This window comes from Otolemur garnettii, unplaced genomic scaffold, assembly GCF_000181295.1.
Source record: "Otolemur garnettii isolate 467f Iridium unplaced genomic scaffold, OtoGar3 scaffold00098, whole genome shotgun sequence".
In the NCBI taxonomy this organism is placed as follows: Eukaryota; Metazoa; Chordata; class Mammalia; order Primates; family Galagidae; genus Otolemur; species Otolemur garnettii.
The window spans coordinates 5,291,364-5,312,136 of record NW_003852493.1 but is presented as its reverse complement, the minus strand read 5'-3'; the positions used below and the strand labels follow the sequence as shown (position 1 = coordinate 5,312,136).

General features: G+C 42.0%; 1 protein-coding gene across 3 annotated transcripts in view; it reads right to left on the bottom strand.

Annotated features, from left to right (window-relative positions):
* The window catches only part of UPP2 (uridine phosphorylase 2), a 32,312-nt gene extending 21,284 nt beyond the window's left edge, over window positions 1–11,028 (bottom strand). For all 3 annotated transcript variants that reach the window (XM_023516817.1, XM_012809002.2, XM_012809003.2), the window contains exons 1-2: window positions 10,781–11,028; window positions 5,930–6,047 (exon numbers count right to left, since the gene is read on the bottom strand). In XM_023516817.1, the coding sequence (XP_023372585.1) occupies window positions 5,930–6,047; window positions 10,781–10,842 (180 nt within the window). In that variant the 5' untranslated portion in view covers window positions 10,843–11,028. The remainder of the gene's footprint in view (window positions 1–5,929; window positions 6,048–10,780) is intronic.
* Between the last annotated feature and the right edge of the window lie 9,745 nt (window positions 11,029–20,773).

Sequence of the window (20,773 nt, the reverse complement as noted above, 5' to 3'; positions counted from 1 at the left end):
TGTTGCAGTCATCATTGTTGTTTAGCAGGCCCAGGCTGGGTTCAAACCCACCAGCCTGGGTGTATGTGGCCGGTGCCCTATCCACTGAGCTATGAGCACTGCCTGAAGAAACCTTCTTATTTTACATTTGGAATCTCACTGCAGTATTTCATCAACTCCAGTGCTTGTGTTTTTATTTTATTCACATTTTAACATCTTTGAAATTAGGATAGGCATTGCAGTTAAAGATGTCAAATCTAATAAAAGGTGATCATAAAATTGTCTGGTGGTTGCATGTGCAACAGCTGGTTAGACTACATGAGCCACAGGGACCAGAGATGGGAGAGGTGGGGACCAGAGAGAAGAGCAGAGTGGTACTAGGGGTCAGCATGGATGGGGGGGGGGGCAACCACAGACACTCAGGCCCAGGAGAAGGCACCAAGTCCTCCAGGACTCTGAGCTGAGTGGTGGGGTGCACATGGCATGAAGAAGCCTCGAAACGGAGAGGGAGGACTGTCCCTTGAGGTTAGGGAAACCCAGCCTCATTGCCAATTCAGTAACTTGCTTATTGTCAAGGATGTAATCTATGTGCCTCAGACCATCTCCAAAATACGAAAATCACAGCACCTTTTAGAGGGTTTCATAAGGTGAAAATGGGATCACATATGGCAAAGGACACTGCACCAATTCAGGCACCTTCTCAGTGTCCTGCAAATAGTAACTATTATTTCTCATACCATGTAGCAATTTCCTGGCCCTGTTTTGGAACTTTGTTTTGGAGCTTGGTTAATTGTGTCTCTATTGGAGAACGTAGTACAAATAAAGCTGGTTCAAGTCCTCTAGTGAGGGAAGGGCAGTGGGTGGTACCTGATGTGGATCAGGATGACTGCCTCTATCCCCAGGGATAGAGAATATCTGTCTAAGGCAGTGGTTCTCACCCTTCCTAATGCCGCTATGTATTTTCACTGTTAAAAAGGGGTCGTGACCCAGAAGTTGAGAACTGCTGATAAGGAAATACTAGCTGAGGTAGTAGAGTAGGCAGTATGGTTCACAAATGATTCACTATAACTGTTGGGTGGTCGGTTACATGGTGTATTCTCTTTCCATTTAACAATAACCCCTGTATTGCACTCAATCTCAATTATGGGATGTCATTTATCCAGGCCCTCTGCTTCTCTTCAACCCTTATTATTGTCTTTTCTCTGCTTTCTTATGAGTTTTTCCAGTGGGGAACTGTAATGGAGTCACTCATAAAGGCTGGGTAGCAAAGAGGGTAAGACCATGGTTTTATTATTATTATTATTTCTGGAATTTTCTTCTCTGTTGGTATAGATAGTTAAGACTTGTCTTAAGATCTAAGTATAAGAACTTTAAAAAAAAAATACAGTGGTTTGAAAATAACTTCATTGTATGGTGCCAGCGAATGTAAATTATAACTATTCAGATTGACCATAAAATCAAAACAGATGTGAGAATAGCTTGTGGCTTGAATTCTTCTTTGAACTATAGATGTTACTGCAATCAACAGGACTTTCTGAATATTTCCGGAGACATAAAGATGATATGCATGGACAGAAGCAGCTTAGTTCTTGAAGACTTACTCCTAAATCAGGCTTACTAAACATCACTTTTCGACACAATTTTCAGTCCGGCTGCTGTAATAAGTAGTAAAGTATGGCTAAAGGCCACCAACCAACATTGACCTTAAGGGACACTGTGATTTATGTTACAAACAAAATGACCTTTTAGCAAAATGGTTTTAGCAAAGTTAGAAATCCATTGAGAAGGAGTCAGAGGCATTACAAAAACATGTCAGGGACTTTGTGTAATGACTGCCAGATCAAACACACTTCCAAATATCCCTACTCTCTTAAAAGACTTACCTTTGCCATGTTATAGTATTCTATTACTATTGCATTTTATGTATTTTCTATGTTAACAAAAAGTATAAACATCTTCAGAATGTACTATATTACACACAATCTCATAAAGTAATGATTTTTTCATGTTACTTGAAATTTCCAGAGAGAGATCCGAGGGTGCCTGTAATCCTAGCACTCTGAGAGGCTAAGGCGAGTGGATTGCTTGATCTCAGAAATTAGAGACTAACCAGAGCAGAAGTGAGACCTCTCCCTTACAGGGTATAGAAAAATTAGCCAGGTGTTGTGGTGGCATCTGTGGTCCCAGCTACTCAGAAGGCTGAGGCAAGAAGGTTGCTTGAGCCTAGGAATTTGAAGTTGCTGTGAGTTATGATGCCATGGCAACTTTATACAGGGCAACACAGTGAGACTCTGTCTAAATAAATAAATAAATAAAATCAAAATAGAAGGCATATTTGGGTGTTGGGTTTGAATAGGTAACTTGTAAAGATCCTACTCCATATTTTTAATTGTCTGATTCTGTCCAGTGAGTAGGGAAGAGATTGATTCGCCATTTATTTAAACTGTTTTCCTTTCTTTCTGGATATACAGCTAAACTTAACTTCTCAGTCTCCTTTCCAATTAGACAAGGCCATATGTCTGAGTTCCAGCTACTTAGAATGTGAGCAGAAGTGCTGAGTACCCATGGAAATCACCCATCCTATAAGAAGGATCTTTTGATAATCCTCTATATCACCTACTTTCTTCTGCTAGGTAAGTATTTGCACACAGGCAAACTTAGCAAGTCACTCCTCGAAGGTGATAGAGCAACAAAGTGGAAGGAGCCTGGGTCCTGGCATAACGAGTTGGAGGAAAGACATCCATCAACCAAGAACATCCACTTTGCACTTAATGTGAGTAAGAAGTAAACTTACATTGTGCTAAGCCACTGAGAGTTTGCAGTAGCAGCTAGGAAACTCTCCAAAAACATAGTAAGGATATTCAGGAAATAAGAATGATTGTCGGAGTCAAAGGGTTCAACTTTAGCACCCTGAGTTTTCTTTTCCTTTGAAGATAAAGCTACTGATAATGATTATCATCTGTGTGAAGCAGGACTGAGTTTTCAGGTACTGATGGATTATGCCTCTCTTCTTAGCCACAATTGCTACCCTGGGATTTAAAAGAGTCAAGAAACTGAACATAGAATATTCTCATTTAAAGATAAGAGTGTGGCTGGAGGAAGGCAAGTGTCTGAGAAAAGCATATATGAAAATAAATCAGACTTTACCTGCTGCCTCTAAAAAATTTCGTTGCAGGTTAAATGGCCAGTTCAGATCATTTAGAACTACATTGCCTGCTCCTCAACCCAACCCCACCTCCCTCACCCAACATACACATGCTTTTTCCTCCTTTCCAGTAAAATGGCTTTACCAGTAGAGTTGCTTTCTGGTGGGACAAAACAGGTTCTAAACAGGGCAGTCTTTTTATCCAAAAGAGAATCTACTGAAGTTTCCACAACCAGGTGGGTAATAAGTTTATAGGGTTGGATTGTGGTTGTGAAAGCATGTGAGAGTAAGTGCTCCAGTCAGGTGGAGAGGTGAAGGCCTGGGACTCTAAAAGAGATGAGATGTGCATGTATGAGTGTGTGTGTATGAGAGAGAGAGAGAGAGAGAAGGAGAGGGAGAGATGAGTGAGTCCTTTTATTTTCATCTCCAAAACGAAGCTGTCCATCCTAAAGATTTCCCAGAAACTAACACTTGGAGTATCAAAATGTGGTGGTTTTCTGAACAGAGGAAGAGCCATTACTTTTTTCATCAGACAAACCTAAACTACTCAGCTACTACTTACCAGCTCTGCTGTGCCTGTTACAGACAAACACAGATATATTTTATTGTATATTTGAGCCTCATTCCCTCAATTATAAAATGGAGATAATAACTAACTCCCTTAGTTGCTGTGGGGACTGAGTGTGAATACCTCTGCACATGCCGTGCAGTCTGGTATACAGTAAGCACTCCATAAATGGTAGAGGAGAGACCAGATAACAGACCACTTTCTGATTTAAATACATATGCTAAGTCTGTCTAACTTACTAGCTATTTGTGTGCCTGAGTTTATTAATTGTGATGAGTCTTTTAATTAATGAGAGACATCCCCAGATAAGGGTCCTGGGCAAGTCACTGGGAGATGTGAACGTCCAGTCTCACAGTTGGATTCAGCCCAGATCTGGTTAATGAATACTAAGGAAGGCCTTGATCTGTGACACTTGGAACATGAACACCCAAAACAGCAGTCAGAAGACAGGTCACGCAAGTAAGTTGTTGTACCTGGCTTTTAAGGAAATAGTTTCAGATAAACTTCATCAATGTTGAAAATACCAATTAAAAATATTCTGATTTTAAAAGAAAAAAAGAAGATAAAGCAAAAGTTTGGGAGAAGGCCATACAAAGGCACGGAGCAGCAGCTGGGAGGGAGTGAGGAAAGGGTGGGTCCTCCCACTGCCAAAAAATCCCCCACAGGCTCATGCCTGACTCCCCAGGAGGAAGGGAGGCAGAGGCGCTGGCTTAGCACCTCCTGACAATGAACGTCATGGATTTATTCCCGCTCATTTTCCCTTCCTCCCTTTCCTCCTTCTCTCCTTCTTTCCCTTCTCCCATCCTTTTCCTCCCTCTTCCTCCCCTATCCTTCCTCCTCTCTGTTGTTCTCCCTCTTTTTAACCTCCTCCTCCTCTCTCCTCCCCCTCCTCTTCACCCACTGGCAAGTGAAAGAGCTGGGATCAAATGATGGTGGACTATTCTGAGTTACTGTGAGTGACTCAGAAGGTCCCGCTAGTGCAGTGGGCAAGAACCCTGGAAACTGGACTTGGAAGAACTTGTACCAAGTCTCAGTTTTACCACTTTAGGGTGTAATTTTAACCTTTTTGGATCTCTCTGAAGGCCATTTCTATATTTTGCACAGGAAGTTAACATCTCCTAAATCCTCCCAAAAGAGCTAATGTGAAGGTTTAGCAAGATAGCAAATCTTTTCATTCTTATAATTATGAGAGAAATGGAAGAAGTCCCATGGAAACTGCATAGTTCCCACTGGTATAACTGTAAACAGCTATAGGCCTTTTAGAAAACAAACATTCTTAAAAATTGACTTAAATGCAAAAAAATCTTTAGGTACCAAAATATTTCTTCAAGTCTTGTTTATAATGGAAACTCACTTAAAAGTAAAGAACCGTCTATGTAATGTGTGGCACAGCCACTTGATATCCATAAATTATAGGTTTCAAAGAGACTGTGAATGACATAAAGATAAGTGAAAAAATGAATGAATTACAACTATTTCTAAATCTATCATTAAAAACACTGGAAGAAAAAAATCGGTTGATGGTGTCTATTTAGGAGATAAGACTACCGGGTATTTTTTTTAAAATTGTGTTTTTTAAAATATTTTCCCAATTTTAAATAATGAACACAAACTGTTTTTATAATGAACATAAGATTAAATAAATGACACAGATGTACAATTTTCCTGGCAGTATTCCATAAATTTTCTCATGAACTATTTCTTCGAGCAATGAAAATCTTAATGATATGAAATATCAGCTAATAGTTATTTTCAAGAAATGAAAGAATATTGTATTGTTAATTTTGTTGAATTGTTTTATGATTTAATAAAATGAGAATTACTCAACTCAGCTATAGTAGTTAAGTGGACTAAACCTGTTATAATGAATTCTGAATACCCAGCAGTATTGTTAATAAAATTATATTTATCCCCCAGGACCAGAATAGCTAAATCATTATGTTTGCATTAGATTTAGTTCAGGAACCTTTATGTCTTTTTGAGGTAGCGATGATTGTTTATGAGGTGAGCATTCAGAGAATGAGTGTGGCTTCAGTCCCTGCTGAGACCTCTAACATTTTTGTAGTCCAGTGGTTCTCAACCTTCCTAATGCTGTGATGTATTTTCATTGTTACAAAGGGATCATGACCCACAAACCACTGCTCTAGTCAAACTTTGTAACGTTTATTTTGAGACATTAAGAAAAAAATTAGTAGAGAAAACTCAATCATTTTTCCTAAAATTAGAAATATTTTTACCTTTACATCTCCAAACATTGCTGGTAGGTCGTGTGTTTTTGTTCCTAAATCCAGGTGATAAAGAATGTCTTCTTCCATAGAATCCAGGTGAGGATTTTTGACATGAACAAAACCTTTTCTGGAAAAACAAACAAACAAACAAAAAACTCCTTAAGAGGATATAAAGCAATTTTGGGGAAAAACCCACAAAAGAGAAAGGGTATCCGTTAACACCTATAAATATTGCTGGCTCAAATACTGGACACAAACCTTCCTTCAAGGTTAAATGATCTGTTGAGAAGCCGTGAGGTCTGGTAATGACAATAACAATTGCTAACATTTGCTGTATGCTTCCTACATGCCACATATAGCACTAAGCATGAAAACTGCATAATGGGTCAGGCAGGGTAGCTCGGTCCTGCAATCTTGGCACTCTGGGAGGCTGAGAAAGGAGAATCACTTGAGCTCAGGAGTTCAAGACTAGCCTGAGTAAGAGTGAGACCCCCATCTGTATTAAAAGTAGAAGAATTAACCTTGTGTTGTGGTGGGGGCATGTAGTCCAAGCTACTTGGGAGGCTGAGGCAGGAGGATTGCTTGAGCCCAGCCAGGAGTTTGGTGTTGCAGTGAGCTATTATGACAAGGCCACTGTGCTCTAGCCGGGATGACAGAGTGAAAAATGAAAACAAAAGAAAAATGAAAACTGAAGAGTGGCATGAAAATGGCATGTAATAAATACACTAACTCAATCCCGTAAACAGTCTTGTTAGCTAGTACTCTTAACAATTTGACGTGCACGTGAAGAAGCCGAGGCTTACGGGAGTTGATAGACTGGTGTGAGATTTTACAACCTGTCATTTCAGATTACAGAACAGTCTGACCCTGACGGACGTCTGCTTTCTCTGTTTTATGTGAGTAGATGCAGCAGGATGATGGGTGGAAGCAGAGAGATGAACAGGGACCGAGAGAGACGGAATGTGGACACAATAGGGGCGAAAAAAGAATGACCAGCCCATAGTTCTGGAGAAACCGGATTTAGTGTGGGTGGAGAGATGGATGCTCTAGGAAAAGCTCGAAGAAGTGAGGCAAAGGAACGCCAAGGAAGGGAGAGATGAAGCAAGAGGCCTAATGTTAGTAAACACGTGAAACCACAGAATGCAAAGTTACTGGATGAAAGTGGATAGGACTTCAACACAGAAGCTTAGACACTTCGCAGTAGGAGCTCCCCTTGTCCGGCGACATTCTCCCACCTGACGCATGGAGAGAGCGTAGGAGAGTACTGAGGAGCCGAGGGAAAGACAAGCCTGCCACAAAGAAAGGACCCTGCAGAAGGCCTCAGAACCTTCCCTGGTGTCAGCCCATCTCCTCATGCCCAATGGGGTTCACTAGCTGCCCGTTCACTCCCACTCCCCCTGGGGGTGACATCCCAGTCGCAGCCTGGCCCATACCGTCCCATCAAGCCACGTCTCCACTGCCAGTCTGCCTCCCCGCCCTCTCCTGCAGGAGCACTGCCTCCAGTGCGGGCAGGCAGCCTGGGCTCCCAAGGCCATCCCGTGTGCCCCGCCAAGGGGACAGTTCTCACGGCTATCACTATGCTCTCTGCTCACTTCTTTGCTTCCTTTCCCACTTTCCTTGGGGATTTGTGTACGTCTGTGTTGAATGCATGTATGTAATCTGGGTCTGGTCATCTCGTTCAGCCCCTGAGACCAATGCTTCTCAAAGTTAGCATGTGTAAGAATCCCCTGGTCGCTTCAAGGACTCCTTTTTCAGAAATTCTGACACAGCAGGTAGGGCGTGTATGTCAGAATTGGCACTTCTAACAAGTTCTTTGTTGGTGCTGAGGTTGCTGGCATGCGGACCTCACCTTGAGGGGTACTGCCACCAAGCGTTCACTAGCCATCCTGAGTACGCTGCCCTGGCCCAGGCCCCATCAAAGCAGTGCTAGCTAGACCCCATGCCTTCCTCTCTCTCCCTAAAACCACTAAATGCAAGACAGTGAGTCCCTGCTGCTGTAGGAATGATCTTAATTCATATTTATGAAGCACATCATGCACAGCAGTTGGTTAGTGTGGTAATAATCACATACCACTTTAATTACAGTGATAACACATTATCTACCTCACACCACAGTGCGTTAAGACATATTTGCCAGGAGCTATCCAGGACTTGGCCCTTTGTTCCTTCCATTTTCCTCCGTATACATTTCTGTCCACAAGCCCCAAAACATCTTCACAAGCCTGGAGTCTTTCTTTCTCCATGGACTCACAACCTGCTTGTTCATGGAAAGCACCAGAGAACTTTGTTTAAACACACCTGTGAGCAGGTGCCCACCAATTTAGGGTCTTTGAAAGTATTTTTTAACTCTTCCAGATGATCGAGGATGGGCTAAATTTGAGAACCCCTCCTGCTTCAGGCCTTTGCTGTGGGCCTTTCTGTTTCACTCTGTTTTACACCTGGTTTCAAAATAAACTATTCCTTTATTTCCTTTCCCTTCCATTTCTCACCTATCAAAATCCTCCTCATTCTTCAGAGTGTATTTCGAACGTCACCTCCCCCATAGAGACTTTTCCAAGCATTTTCTCTCCTTGGTCAGTATTAACATCTGTCCTCACTGCACTCTTAAAGCATTTATTTCATGCTGACAGATAGCATTTTACATTGTAATATAATTAATTTTCCTCTTCCCGAGACAGATTCTGAATTCCCTGATGCAAGCTACCTTACACATCCTTTTTTTAATTCCTAAGTCTTAACAATCGAAGTAAATTTAACTGCTCATACAGTGGAACAGTTTAATTTCCTCTTCAAAACTATTTACAGTGACAGATTCTTAATTAGTTAATAGTTTACACCCAGTTTCAAAAATAAAGTATTCCATGGTGTTAGCACGCTTTACCAGTTCAGAACAAGCCTCCAAATCTCTAAGCAATAAGACACCTCCTTTCTTCTCCTGTGAGAGGCAAGAGGACACTTATCCATGGTCGCTTGTTAGACACCAAGTGTGGGCAACACTGGCGAACTTATTAGAAATGCAAAATCTCAGGTTCCACTCTAATCCTACCGAATCAAAGTCTGCATTTTAACTGTGAGATTCACATGCACATTAAAGTTTGAGGAACACGGCCATCCACTCCCCCCACCCATTCTATTGCCCTTTCTGTTTCACTCTGCCAAGACTACTATTCATGATCTCTGATTTTTCTTTAGCTTCCCAACTCAATCTATGAATCATGACTCCATGAAAGAGTCTCATTCATCTACCCCAGAGATTCTAAACTCTCACGACATGTCAGAATCACCAGAGGACCTTAACAAGTACTGTTACATGGACCCTATCCCTAGAAATTCTCATTGAGTTTGTCAGGGAGGCCTGGGCCTTGGTGTTTTTAAAATCACGGATCTATTCCAACTTTCCCATCTTTAAGAAGAAATTCTCAAACTAGCATAACCATTAATTATATACTCTTGTCTTAGTTATAGTACTCCTATTAATTTATTAGGAGATACTCTTTCATTTTCCTTGATGGTCTGTTCCCACGTCTAATGATTTCTTAGAAAATTGATGAGAATGTCTAAAGATTTTTGTCCCATTAAGCTCAAGAAGCACTTCTAAAGTGATCGTTCTGCCAGTGACCAAAGAGTAAGCTTGTTACCAACTTCAACCCAGTATGAATATGGCTATTATAATACAGGGGAACCCCCACAGTTGACCACCTCCCTACCTTGATCACCTCCTTAAGTTAGCCTAATTTTCATAGACTGGATATGCACCACATATACCTATCAGTACAGCAGGCCTAGTTCCACCTCCCTATGTGGACCAGCTTGTTACAGTCCTTTGGGTGGTCAACTTACAGAGGTTCTACGGTACTTTGATCTTTCCAAAATATACAGTTTTTACTAAACAGACTTGCATGTACTGTTTTCTCCTCAAAGTTTTTTGTTTTTGCATTTCTTTTCCTTTTCCTAACACATGGAATAAAGTCAAGTCTTTTAGCAAATCATGACCAATTATCTAGCATGGCCAATATTAAATATTGATAACCAAAGAAAAATGCTGGCTGAGAAGTCTTTCCATTTACCATTATCTTCATATAAGTTTTTTCTTTTCTCTGTCCCCTTGGTTTCCCTGGAGAAGTGAACATGCCAGGAGGCTTCCTCTGTCTGAGAGGGGTCAGTGGAATGCTTCTGAAATGCTGATATGATGGAGACTCAAAGAAAGACATGAAACACAGCTCTCCACAAATCAGAGGGAACTCACAAAAATTCCTTATGCCTCATGAAGATTAATGCTCTGTTGTGTACTGTTAACCTGGGGCAGAAATTGGAGCTAGATTTGCAGGTAGCTTTGGCAGATTAATGTTGACCTCTGAGATGAATAACATCCTGGTATTTTAGAAGTAAATTCTATATAAAGTCCATCACAAAGTGCATGAAATCACTCCATAATATGCTGCAACACAGTTAAATTTCCCTCAGGCACTGAGAAGCCTCTGTAATTATTTCTCTGATAGAGCCCATGATTCTGGAATTAAAGATTGAACAGCATAGTGACTCCTAGGCTGAACTTTGAGTTTGTTTACTCCTGAAACAAATTTGTAACTCCTGCTAATTTTTATGTATCTTTTGTGACTTCTTTTGCCATACTTTGTTGGATGAGTCAACTCCCTGTGCTCCCAAACCAAGGAATAAAAATATCCTTAGGAAGAAAATTTGCATTGTTCTTATATTGTTTTGTATTATGAGCTATATTCCAACTAGATAATACCTACGTTAAAGAAGTTTGCATAACTGTAGAGGCCCATCATCTGATTATTTAATATAAAATCCAAAGAACATCTGTCTGATCAAAACAATAAAGTCAGAATTACTCACCCAACGTATGCCTTCCTGTCAGCTCTCATGCAGCTATTGGAAGCAGGTAGGACGGAGGCCATACTTTGCACTATGTGGACAGTCGCTTGTATGCTTATGTCAGGGAATAGAAATATTGTGATTTGCTATTAAATTATGGATATTATCATAATAGCTTAGCTCTAAGTTAGAATGAAAACCTCCCTTAAAATTTATGTCTTCTTCCTAAATTGCTAATGGAACTTCTCCTTCGGATTTTGAACTCCTATCAACTTGAAATTCCCCTCCCTGACACAGCCTTTTATACTACAGCCCAACTCTCAGAGCAGCCCTTCCCTAAGAAGATAGGCTCCTGTAGAAGGAGTGGCATCCTCTCTCTTTAACCAGGTTGGTTAGCTTGTTAACTGTTGACCAGAGCACCTTCCCTTACACCTGACCTTAATCCCAACTCAGATCTGATGTTGCAAACAGACTTATTTGCTTTGATACAACTGCATATGGATGCAGGTCCTCTTTTGGTTTCCAGAACACCACCACCAGGTCCAGCGCACAGGAGAACTTTCAGTTCTCAAACATTTCATTTTCCCATCCCCATCCCGCCCCTCACCAACTTGTTTTCATTCTTTGAGATCACAAGTTAGGAAAACACCCAAAGTCAGGACCTCAGAATGCCCCTTCAGCTGAACTTTGCCCATCAAATTCACACGAAAGGACTGAAAATTAAACAAAATTTGTCTACCGGGGCCTATTCCTTTACTAAAACCCTCAGCTGCCTGTAAAATCCATTGGACGAGGTGTCAATCCACGTAGAATAATGAAATATAGTCTGATATTTTCAGAAAAAAGTCTCTGCTGAGAAATCCATGGATTTACTACTTCTGCTAATGCTTCTCACTTTTCACTTTTGGGAGGGACGTTTTTTGGAGACAAGGTTATCATAGCTCACTGCAGCCCATAACTCCTGGGCTCAAGGGATCCTCCTGCCTCAGCCTCCCAAGTAGCTTGGTCCGTGCCACTATGCCAGGCCTGAGCCACTGTGCCAGACTGAGAGGAAAAATCTAGAAGGCTTTTAGAGGAACTTCACCCTGCTTTTTTTTCCTTCCGCTCCCATGGCAACCAGATGAAGTTCTATGCTGGTGAAAGCTTCGAGAACATTAGTCTCCTGGCTTTTAAACAAATTAGAACAAAAAATATTTATAAATGCCAAACTGTAGTAGATACAAGGCATTTCACAATGTACTTGGATTTCTCTTTAAAAATGTACATAGTGGCTGAGAATCAAATACTCATACCTTAAATGGGGTCTACAAGTTAGAAGATGCTCCTTTTCCTGGTGATAGTCACTCTAGGCAAACGCTTTGGGTTTTGTGCTGGCCTCCCATGGTCCACCTTGGCCAGCCAGCAAAGTTTACAGAATGGGAAGGAAAAGGAATAGGGATAGGGAACTGTGTGTTGAGAAGTCAGGGGAGCCTACATCTTGCTGTTGCCACCACAAACGATGCATTTATAACTTTGCCTAAGATAGCCCCAAATCCCTGAGGACACTTATCTCGGAAAAGCTAATGACAACTCCAAGGCAAAATAATCCCGAATATACGTGTTGCCCTTGTACACTGGGGCTGTTGTTCCCGTTGTTGGTTTATAACAACACAGGTGTCTCTTCTATCATGATTTGTCTCAGGCTGGTCTACCTGCTGCTCTTTCCCAGCGACCATGGGCAATTTTGAGACTGGATATGCCCACGTACTACCGCAGGGACCTGCATCCTTTATTTGGTATTCCAATCCATATCTCTCAATTTATTTTTAGGGTAAAATGGAGAAGACCACCAAATTTCAATCTGGCATTTACCTCTACCTGTGACAGGTGAAAGTGTTGGCTAATTAGATAAATGTTAGGTAATTAATTTCACCAGTGAATTAATTGATCTAGTTAACATGTCTGTTCCCAGTGCAGGTCTCATCAGCCAATGATCTCAATCCCTCACAGTGCCAGCTAACGCCAGCTGAGATTTATGGACTCTGCATAGAACTCCTCCAGACGTTAAGGCCAGTGATGGTCGTTTGGGTGAAGTTCAGAATGCTATTGCAGAATCTACGGAAGTAGACTACTAATTAATGTCTTCCGGGCAGTCGCAAATTATTCTCCTCACTTCTCACTTTTCACAAGACTCAGTCTTGTTCTTATGGTACATTGTTTCTCAGCACTTTTTTTTTTTTTTTACTGGATTGCGAAAGGGCTGGTCACCTGAATGGGAATGGGGAAAAAGTTTAGTTTTCAAAAAGCATGCATGCGCTTAGTTTTGTTTTTAAAAGGCATGCATGCAGAAGTGCACGGGGAAACTCAGACACAGCCACCGGGTGTTATGAAAACAAAGGCTGAGTCTGGCAGGGCCGGGTGACCAGCACAGCCTCGTGATCCAGAGGGCCAGCATCAGACCCGGCAAATCCATGCTCCACGGGCAGCCTGAGACAAAGCACTTCTCACCGTCTCTTTCCACAGTGCAAGCATTTCCATGTTCTCACTCCCATGATAATCTTCTACCTGGCTTTATTTTGTCCCTGAACCTCTAACACAGGAGGAAGAAATCAGAGTCCTGACGTGCAAATGAACAGTATTAACATCTCTCTCTCGTGGGTGCGCTGTCTGCTGAGTGAGACTTGGACGCATGGACTTAGAACGGAACCCACCCTGTGAAACAGGGCTCCTGTCACTCTGAGGAGAGGCACAGCTAGGAAACTGGCGTTTCCAGAACCTTGCTGTAAGGGCCAGGACGTCTCCACCCACCAGGCCTTATGATAAACCCTGGGAATGCACAGAGGGCAAGATGGATGGCGCTGGCTCTCAAGGAATTTACACTAGAGTGGGGAGATAGATGAGGGCAAAGAATCTGACAGGCACGGTCACAGTTTTTCTGTGTTCCTGAGACAGTCTCACCCTGTTCCCTAAGCTAGGGTGTGGTGGTGGCGTTATAGCTCACAGCGACCTCAAACTTCTGGGCTTAAGCCATCCTCTTGCCTCTGCCTCCAGAGGAGCTGGGACTACAGGCACCCGCCACAATGCAAGGCTAATTTTTTGTACCTTTTTTTATTAGAGACAGGGTCACTCTTACTTAGGTTGGTCTCAACCTCCTGAGCTCAAGCAATCTACCTGCCTCAGCCTCCCAGAATTCTAGGGTTACAGGCATGAGCGACTGCGTCCGGACACGACAGACTCTATGAAAACCCAGAGGATAGCCACCAAATGAGACAGAGGGACACAAGAAGCTTCCTGGGAGGATGTGATGCCTGGGTGGGGTCTGGAGGAAAGAGTTAGCCCTGAAAAATATTGCTGAGCATGGGGATGGGGTGAATGTGAGAGGGGACAGGGTACAAAACGCAGAGAGATGACAGAACTACCAGCAGCACTACGTGGGTTTATGCCCAAGGACTGGCATCAGAACATCTCAGATGGGGCCTTGCTGGCTTTCAGGTTTTTGAGATTTCTGGTATTTTAAAAAAGAAAAACTAAAATAAGAGTACACTAATTATAATATACTTTAAATGTAAGGGGGACGGTGGGAAAAAATAAATGTTTACATTTAAAGAATTGGCATCTTAACCCTTTTTGTAATGCAATTTAATTGTGCTAGTCACAAGATATTGCTGGATTTATTTTAAAAATCCTTAATTCATCATATACTGTAAGTTTAATGGGACCACAAGTTTAAAAGGGCTTTAATGTTCTTTTTACTCAATCAGTGGTGTTATGCATCTATGTATATAAAGTTTAATCTTAGGCCAAATGGACCCCTGGGTCCACCAAGAAAAGCTTTCTTCCCTCAGGCCTGGCCTAGCTAATATTTTTCTCCCTCACAGACCAGCCCTGGGACTATAGCCTGGACCAGGAGTCCTCAAACTATGGCCCATGTGCCACATGTGGCCCACCTAGGACATTTATCCGGCTCGCCAGGTGTCTTTGCCACTGATGCCTGTCCTACTTAGCAGCTGACTCGTCCCGGGGCCCACAGTCCGGCCCTCCAATGGTCTGAGGGACAATGAACTGGCCCCCTGTTTAAAAAGTTTGAGGACCCCTGGCCTGGACTCTTAGGACCCCTCACCTCTATTAGTGCACAGCAAAGGTTATATCAATCACCTGAGAGTTAGCAATGAAAATAATTTTATGGTTGGGGGGTCACCACGACATGAGGAACTGTATTAAAGGGTTGCGGCATAAGGAAGGTTGAGAACCACGGACATAGATGCAAAGGAAATGTAGTTTACTGTGTACCAGCCAGCCAGTCTGTGTCCCTCTGCCCGCCATCCTGGGGCAGAGTACAGTGAACTGCAACTTGCCGATTAACAGGATGTCTGTGTCTTGGTTTCACTGGTCCATGTAGATGACTCATTCTCTTTCAGGTATAGGGTCAGTCTGTCTAACCTGCTCCCTGCGTCCGCTGCTGTCATCTGAGATGACACACACAAAACGTGGTGGCTAGAGAAGGGCAGTCTGGAGGAAGAGGGGGGCTCCCAGACCCGCGCGTTCAGTTCCTTGTACCACTCTTTGGCTCTACTGTCCCTGAACCTCTAACACGGGAGGAAGAAGTCAGAGTCCTGTGAGGTGGCAGGGCAGGTTTTATTCACTGTTTTTGTGAGGCATTGGTGGCTACTTGGGTGTAGTCTATGGGTCTCCAAAGGGGCCCAAAGGGCAACAGCCAGTTGAGCCCCAAGGAAACATTATGCTGACCCTCCCTGACATGAGCTGGCTGTGGCCTGAGCTGAGCATGGAGCTTCCCTGGACACTTGAACCACTCATGCAGGCCTCTGGCTCCCGGGTCCCCTGGCTGACCTCTGGCAGCCTTTCCTTTGAATTTCACCCCCAAGGGTAGGGGTAGTAACCATGGACCGTGGCCTGCTGCGTGCCCCACTTCTCCCTCCCTCTCACTCTCCTAACTGGAAGGTAATATCCTCCTGGTGCTTTTTCTCCCTGCCTTACATGAACTTCCCTTAGGTCCCAGTCTGAATTCTCTCTGGTTTCTAACAATCTCCACGTTCAAGTTCACCAGACCTAGGTTTACTGTGTTACCAGGAGCATAAGCATATAAATCCTGGTTTGTTCCTCATGTTGCCTCACTAGAGACTCAAAATTACTATTCAAAAATTCTTTATTGTCTACTCCAACACCTATCCCCCAGCAGGTAGATGAGAATGTGGATTTTGAAAAAGGCTATGTCCACAGAAAGATAAAAGAGATTAGTGATATGTTTCCATGACACTATATCCATTATAATCATAAAGAATTTCATCCCTCGGACACTCCAGCCCTATGGTATTCTGTGTAATCATTGGCCCTCCACCATTCTGTCAGATTGCAGGACTCCCGTGGGCCGGGCCACGCATGGGGCAGCAGGTAAACCTTTGCCAGAGACAAATTCCCTTGAGGGTTAAGCTAGTGGCAGCTGACCCATGCTGAGATCCTGGGGACCATGACGGTGTCCCCCAATCCTGGCAGAGGCTTGCAGCCTCCAGTTTTCAGTGCCAGGGGATGCCAGAGTCACTGTGGTTATGTTGTAAAAGTTTTAGTAATTGTGTATGAGATTTAGAAATACAAAACAATGACATCTCCCCATGGGGTACTGACATCTGGAATCTTGATACATTAAAATTTGCTTTAGAAAATCAGTTCTTCTTGATTTACAAAATTACATTTATTTTTCTCAGGAATTATGCTGCATCATATTTAAAGTATATATAACCAGAAATTTTTCTTTGGATAATAATTTAAAATAATAAATACAAGAACACGTTTCAAGGTGTGTGAACATTTATTTATAAGGCTTTTGGGAAAGGGCGGAGGAGGGAGCGCTTGACTATTGTGAATCGTTGTCACACTTACCCCTCAGTGAGTAGTAAGCACCTACTGTGTGCTTAAATTTGTTAATGCTTGAAGTTGAGTAATGACATAAAAGAATGCTCTTTGTCCTCAGGCTCATCCTTCTGGCAACATCCAAATGGAAGGAACTTAACTTACCACTGCCCTGGCTTTTCTGGGGGCCTTTCCTACTAGCAGTTCACCTCCCACGATGTGACCACAGTTTCTATTTACGACTCCCTAACAGCCGACCGTAACACCTACACCAGTGCCTCAAAGAGTCAACAGACAACCCTCGGAAGCCTGCATAGGTCATCAGTGGCTTGGTGGCTTGGGTAACAGAGGAGCTTAAGACTGAAAATGCTTGACTCCTGAATGCACCTGACTTCAACGTTTGGCATTATTTTGTTCTTAAGCTGTTTGAAAAAAGGAAATGTAAGGCACAGGGCACAGTTACTCAAGGAAAGCTATTTTATTGTAAATAAAGCAAAACATTTCAAATCAACACCAGTAGGGGAAAAATTAAAGTTTTTCTCTAAGTTCAAAATAATCACATTCAACTTGGAACAGAGATATGAAGGACAAAATAATAATAATAATAATAATAGGAAGGATAACAAGAAGAATGCCAGTAACAACACTGATGAATTCAGGATTACTCCAGGCCAAGCTTCAGACAGAGCAGAGCCCACGATGCCCAAGAAAATCTCATTTAATCCCCACAGCATCTCTGTGAGCTGGGTATTTTTACCTCCCTGATTTTCAGATGAGGAAACTGAAGTCCCGAGAGGTTAAATGAAGTGCCTGAGATTCTACAGCGAGTAAACTGAGATTGGAGTTAAGGTCCAGGGCTGCCCAGTGCAAAGCCACACACTCTGTACTTCCCCACTGCTGGTAAATGTTGGAGTCTGTTGAAGAAGAGGAGAGTCCAGGGAGAAGGGTCCCAACCAGAGGGGGAATGTGATCTGCGTCTGGAAGCTGGAGTGGGACTGGGACACGAGGAGCATCTCTCTGTAACGTTTTACCCTGTGAGTCATGAGAGTTGGTGATTTAACTCATTGAAAGCAAAGGGGGGCTTAGATACGCTGTGTGTTCTGGAAATACTGTTGAACAAAATGGCTATGGTAAAACAATGGTCCAGTCCTGAAGCAGATTTTAAAATCATCTCTTTGCTGGATTTTAAACAGACCTTTAAAATGTGCCTCAAATACACTTCACTTTGCATCTGACTCAGCTCAGGCTCACCACCTTCCTATGATTTTACCAGAACACTGGGCCCCGTTCAATACCCTGCCTGCAGCAGGTTCTGTCTGCGCCTGAGCAGTCCGGGCCTGGGAGCTAAAAGGCACAGGGCTCAGAGGCACAGGTCTGTTGGCCTCCTTGGCCAGTTCCTAGGTGACTTCAGGCCTTGGAGATAAAGCCTGTGTTTGTTTTTCAGCACGAGCTGGATGTGCCTGGCCAGAACGTGAACTACACGGGGAAATCAGCCTCCACAGCGCAAGAATCCTGGTGAGGTTTACAAACCCCACACTGAAAGGAGAGGGGGAGGTTTTCCTGGGAGCTCAGGGAGGGTTGGGCCCTAACCTCTAAGAAACACCCCTGGTTATTACTGGCGCTGCCCAAGGGGGCTCAGATGGGAAAATAATGCTAATACATTGCAGAGGGGAGAATTCCAGGCCCTGAAAGTCATGAACTTTCCAAGCTGCCTGACTCTAATTTGGGCTTAGCTGCATGGACGGGTACAGAGTGTTTCACTGTACTCCACACTCCCAAGTGCATCACATTGAGTTAAACATTAATTTTTTTCTAAAGAAATAGAAAACCTTGGGTATATAATCCTGGTCACGTTTACACTTCTATTAATGCTTCACCTTAGCAATGTCATGACTCTTCAAAATTGTTACTCTTTCGACACTTTACCTTGACTTTCTATTTTACTGGCTGTTTTTGTGGTGATTGTTGGCATCTATGTCTCTGAGTACATTGCATTAGTTACATCATGTTAAACTCTTAATTATAAAACATTTCAAACATTAAAGAAATGTACCGGTATAATAGTTGTCTGTGTAACTTTTGTTAACATTTTGCCATATTTGACAATTTTTTTTAAAAGAAATGTTTCATTAAAGTCTGCCCACCTTCCTTGCAGATTACCTTTACTTTCTGCCTGAAGGTGAGCACTGTCCTGAAGTTGGGAAGTCGGAAGGTTTTCCAGTGTATCCTTCATGGGTACATTTAAAGCTTTTACTTATAAGCATGTACTTAAAACTATATGAGCAGATATAGCTACATATAACTTCTTGTCATATAAGATATATTACATAATATAGTCTTTTACAACTGGCTTTTTTAATGTCACTTTCAGTCTTTCCCTATAAACACTCTGATATCCTTATCTATGCACATGAGAGTTGCTCTAATATGTGGTAATATGTTTGTATGTATTCAGTTTTACTAGATATTATTATACTGTCCCACAAAATGTTTTGCCAAGTTACTCTTGTGCCAATAGTGTATTTTATATTCCGTTCTCCCATATCTTTACCAACAAACCTGGTGTTATCAGCCATATGTCCTTTCCGCCAAGGTGATGACTGTAAAATGATACCTCTTTGCTTTGTTTTGTGGTTCCCTGATTACTAGGGCAGTTGTATACGTCTGGTGGCCATTCTGGTTTCTTCTTCTGTGAATTGCCTGCTTATATTCTGTGCCCATTTTTCTTTTGAGATTTTCATTTTTATCTTACTGATTTGAAAGAATTTTTATAAATGATAGATAATCCTCTGTTGGTTATGCGTGTATATACTCCTTTACTTCCAAACTTTCCATATCGTTATGTTTTGGGACTTTATTAGGTAGACAACACATAAGTGGATGGTCAAGAATCTGTCTTTTATCTGTGTTTAATACATTTATAAATATTATAATTACTTATATATCTTTATTCACTTCTTTCTTACTTTGGTTATAATTTCTTTTCTTTACATATACATGCATTTATTTGGTTTCCACTTTTTGCCTTCACAAAATTAAGAAGGCTTAAAATTTAATAACAGTAACAATGTTTAACATAAGGACTAGAAACAAAAATCGCATAAAGAACAAATGAAGTGAAATACATTCAGAAAAGAAATCAGACAATTGCTGCATCGAAATATTAAGCAACAATAATAATAATAATAATGCCAAGAAAGTAACATTCACATTGTCAAGTAAGAGTATGCCTATTAGAGAATGCTTTGACTCTGAGGTTCAGTATGGAGTCATCAATTAACTTCTCTTTGGTTATAATTTTTATAAACACACACTTCTTTTCACTTCTTTCCTACCTGCTGTAGACTGGTCAGGGTCTCTATAGATACCATTTCCTCCTGTGGCATTGGAAGTCATATTCTATTTCTATTCTTTTAATAGTTACCCTTGCATTTTAATAAGCATATTCAACTTAATGGAATTTAAGTTTAATTAATACCTATATTCTTCTTCTGTATAACACAAGGAACTCTGAACACTTTAACTCTGTTGCTTCACACTTTTCATGTGAAGTGACTCAATCTACCTTTTGTTCATGCTGCCCCATTCGCCATTATGCTTATTGTTTTCGGTTTGCTGGTAATAAATCCATGTCTGCAGATTTTCTTTCTTTCTTCTTTTTGTTTTGTTTTGTTTTGTTTTTTTGGAGTCAGAGTCTCATTTTGTCACCCTCAGTAGAGTTCCTTGGCATCATAGATCACAGGAACCTCAGACTCTTAGGCTCAAGTGATTCTCTTGCCTCAGCCTCTCAAGTAGCTGGAACTACAGGTGCCCGCCACAACACCCAGCTACTTTTTGGTTGTAGTTGGCATTGTTGTTTGGTGGGTCCAGGCTGGATTTGAACCTGCCAGCTCAGGTGCATGTGCCTAGCGCCTTAGCTGCTTGAGCCACAGGTACCCAGCCACAAGAATGTCTTATCCTGAGGATGTCGGCACCATGTAAGTGGCACAAACAGTCATTCTATGAGCACTATGGCAGTTTACTTCAGTTTCTCGCCAGAGACTGTTTTTCTACCCACTTTTGCTAACACAAACTTTTTTTACATTTCAAGACTGTTCATTGGGATGTTAATGCTTTTTCACTGAAGGCACAGAATTTCCAAAGTCCTAGGGGCTTCAGGATCAATTGTCA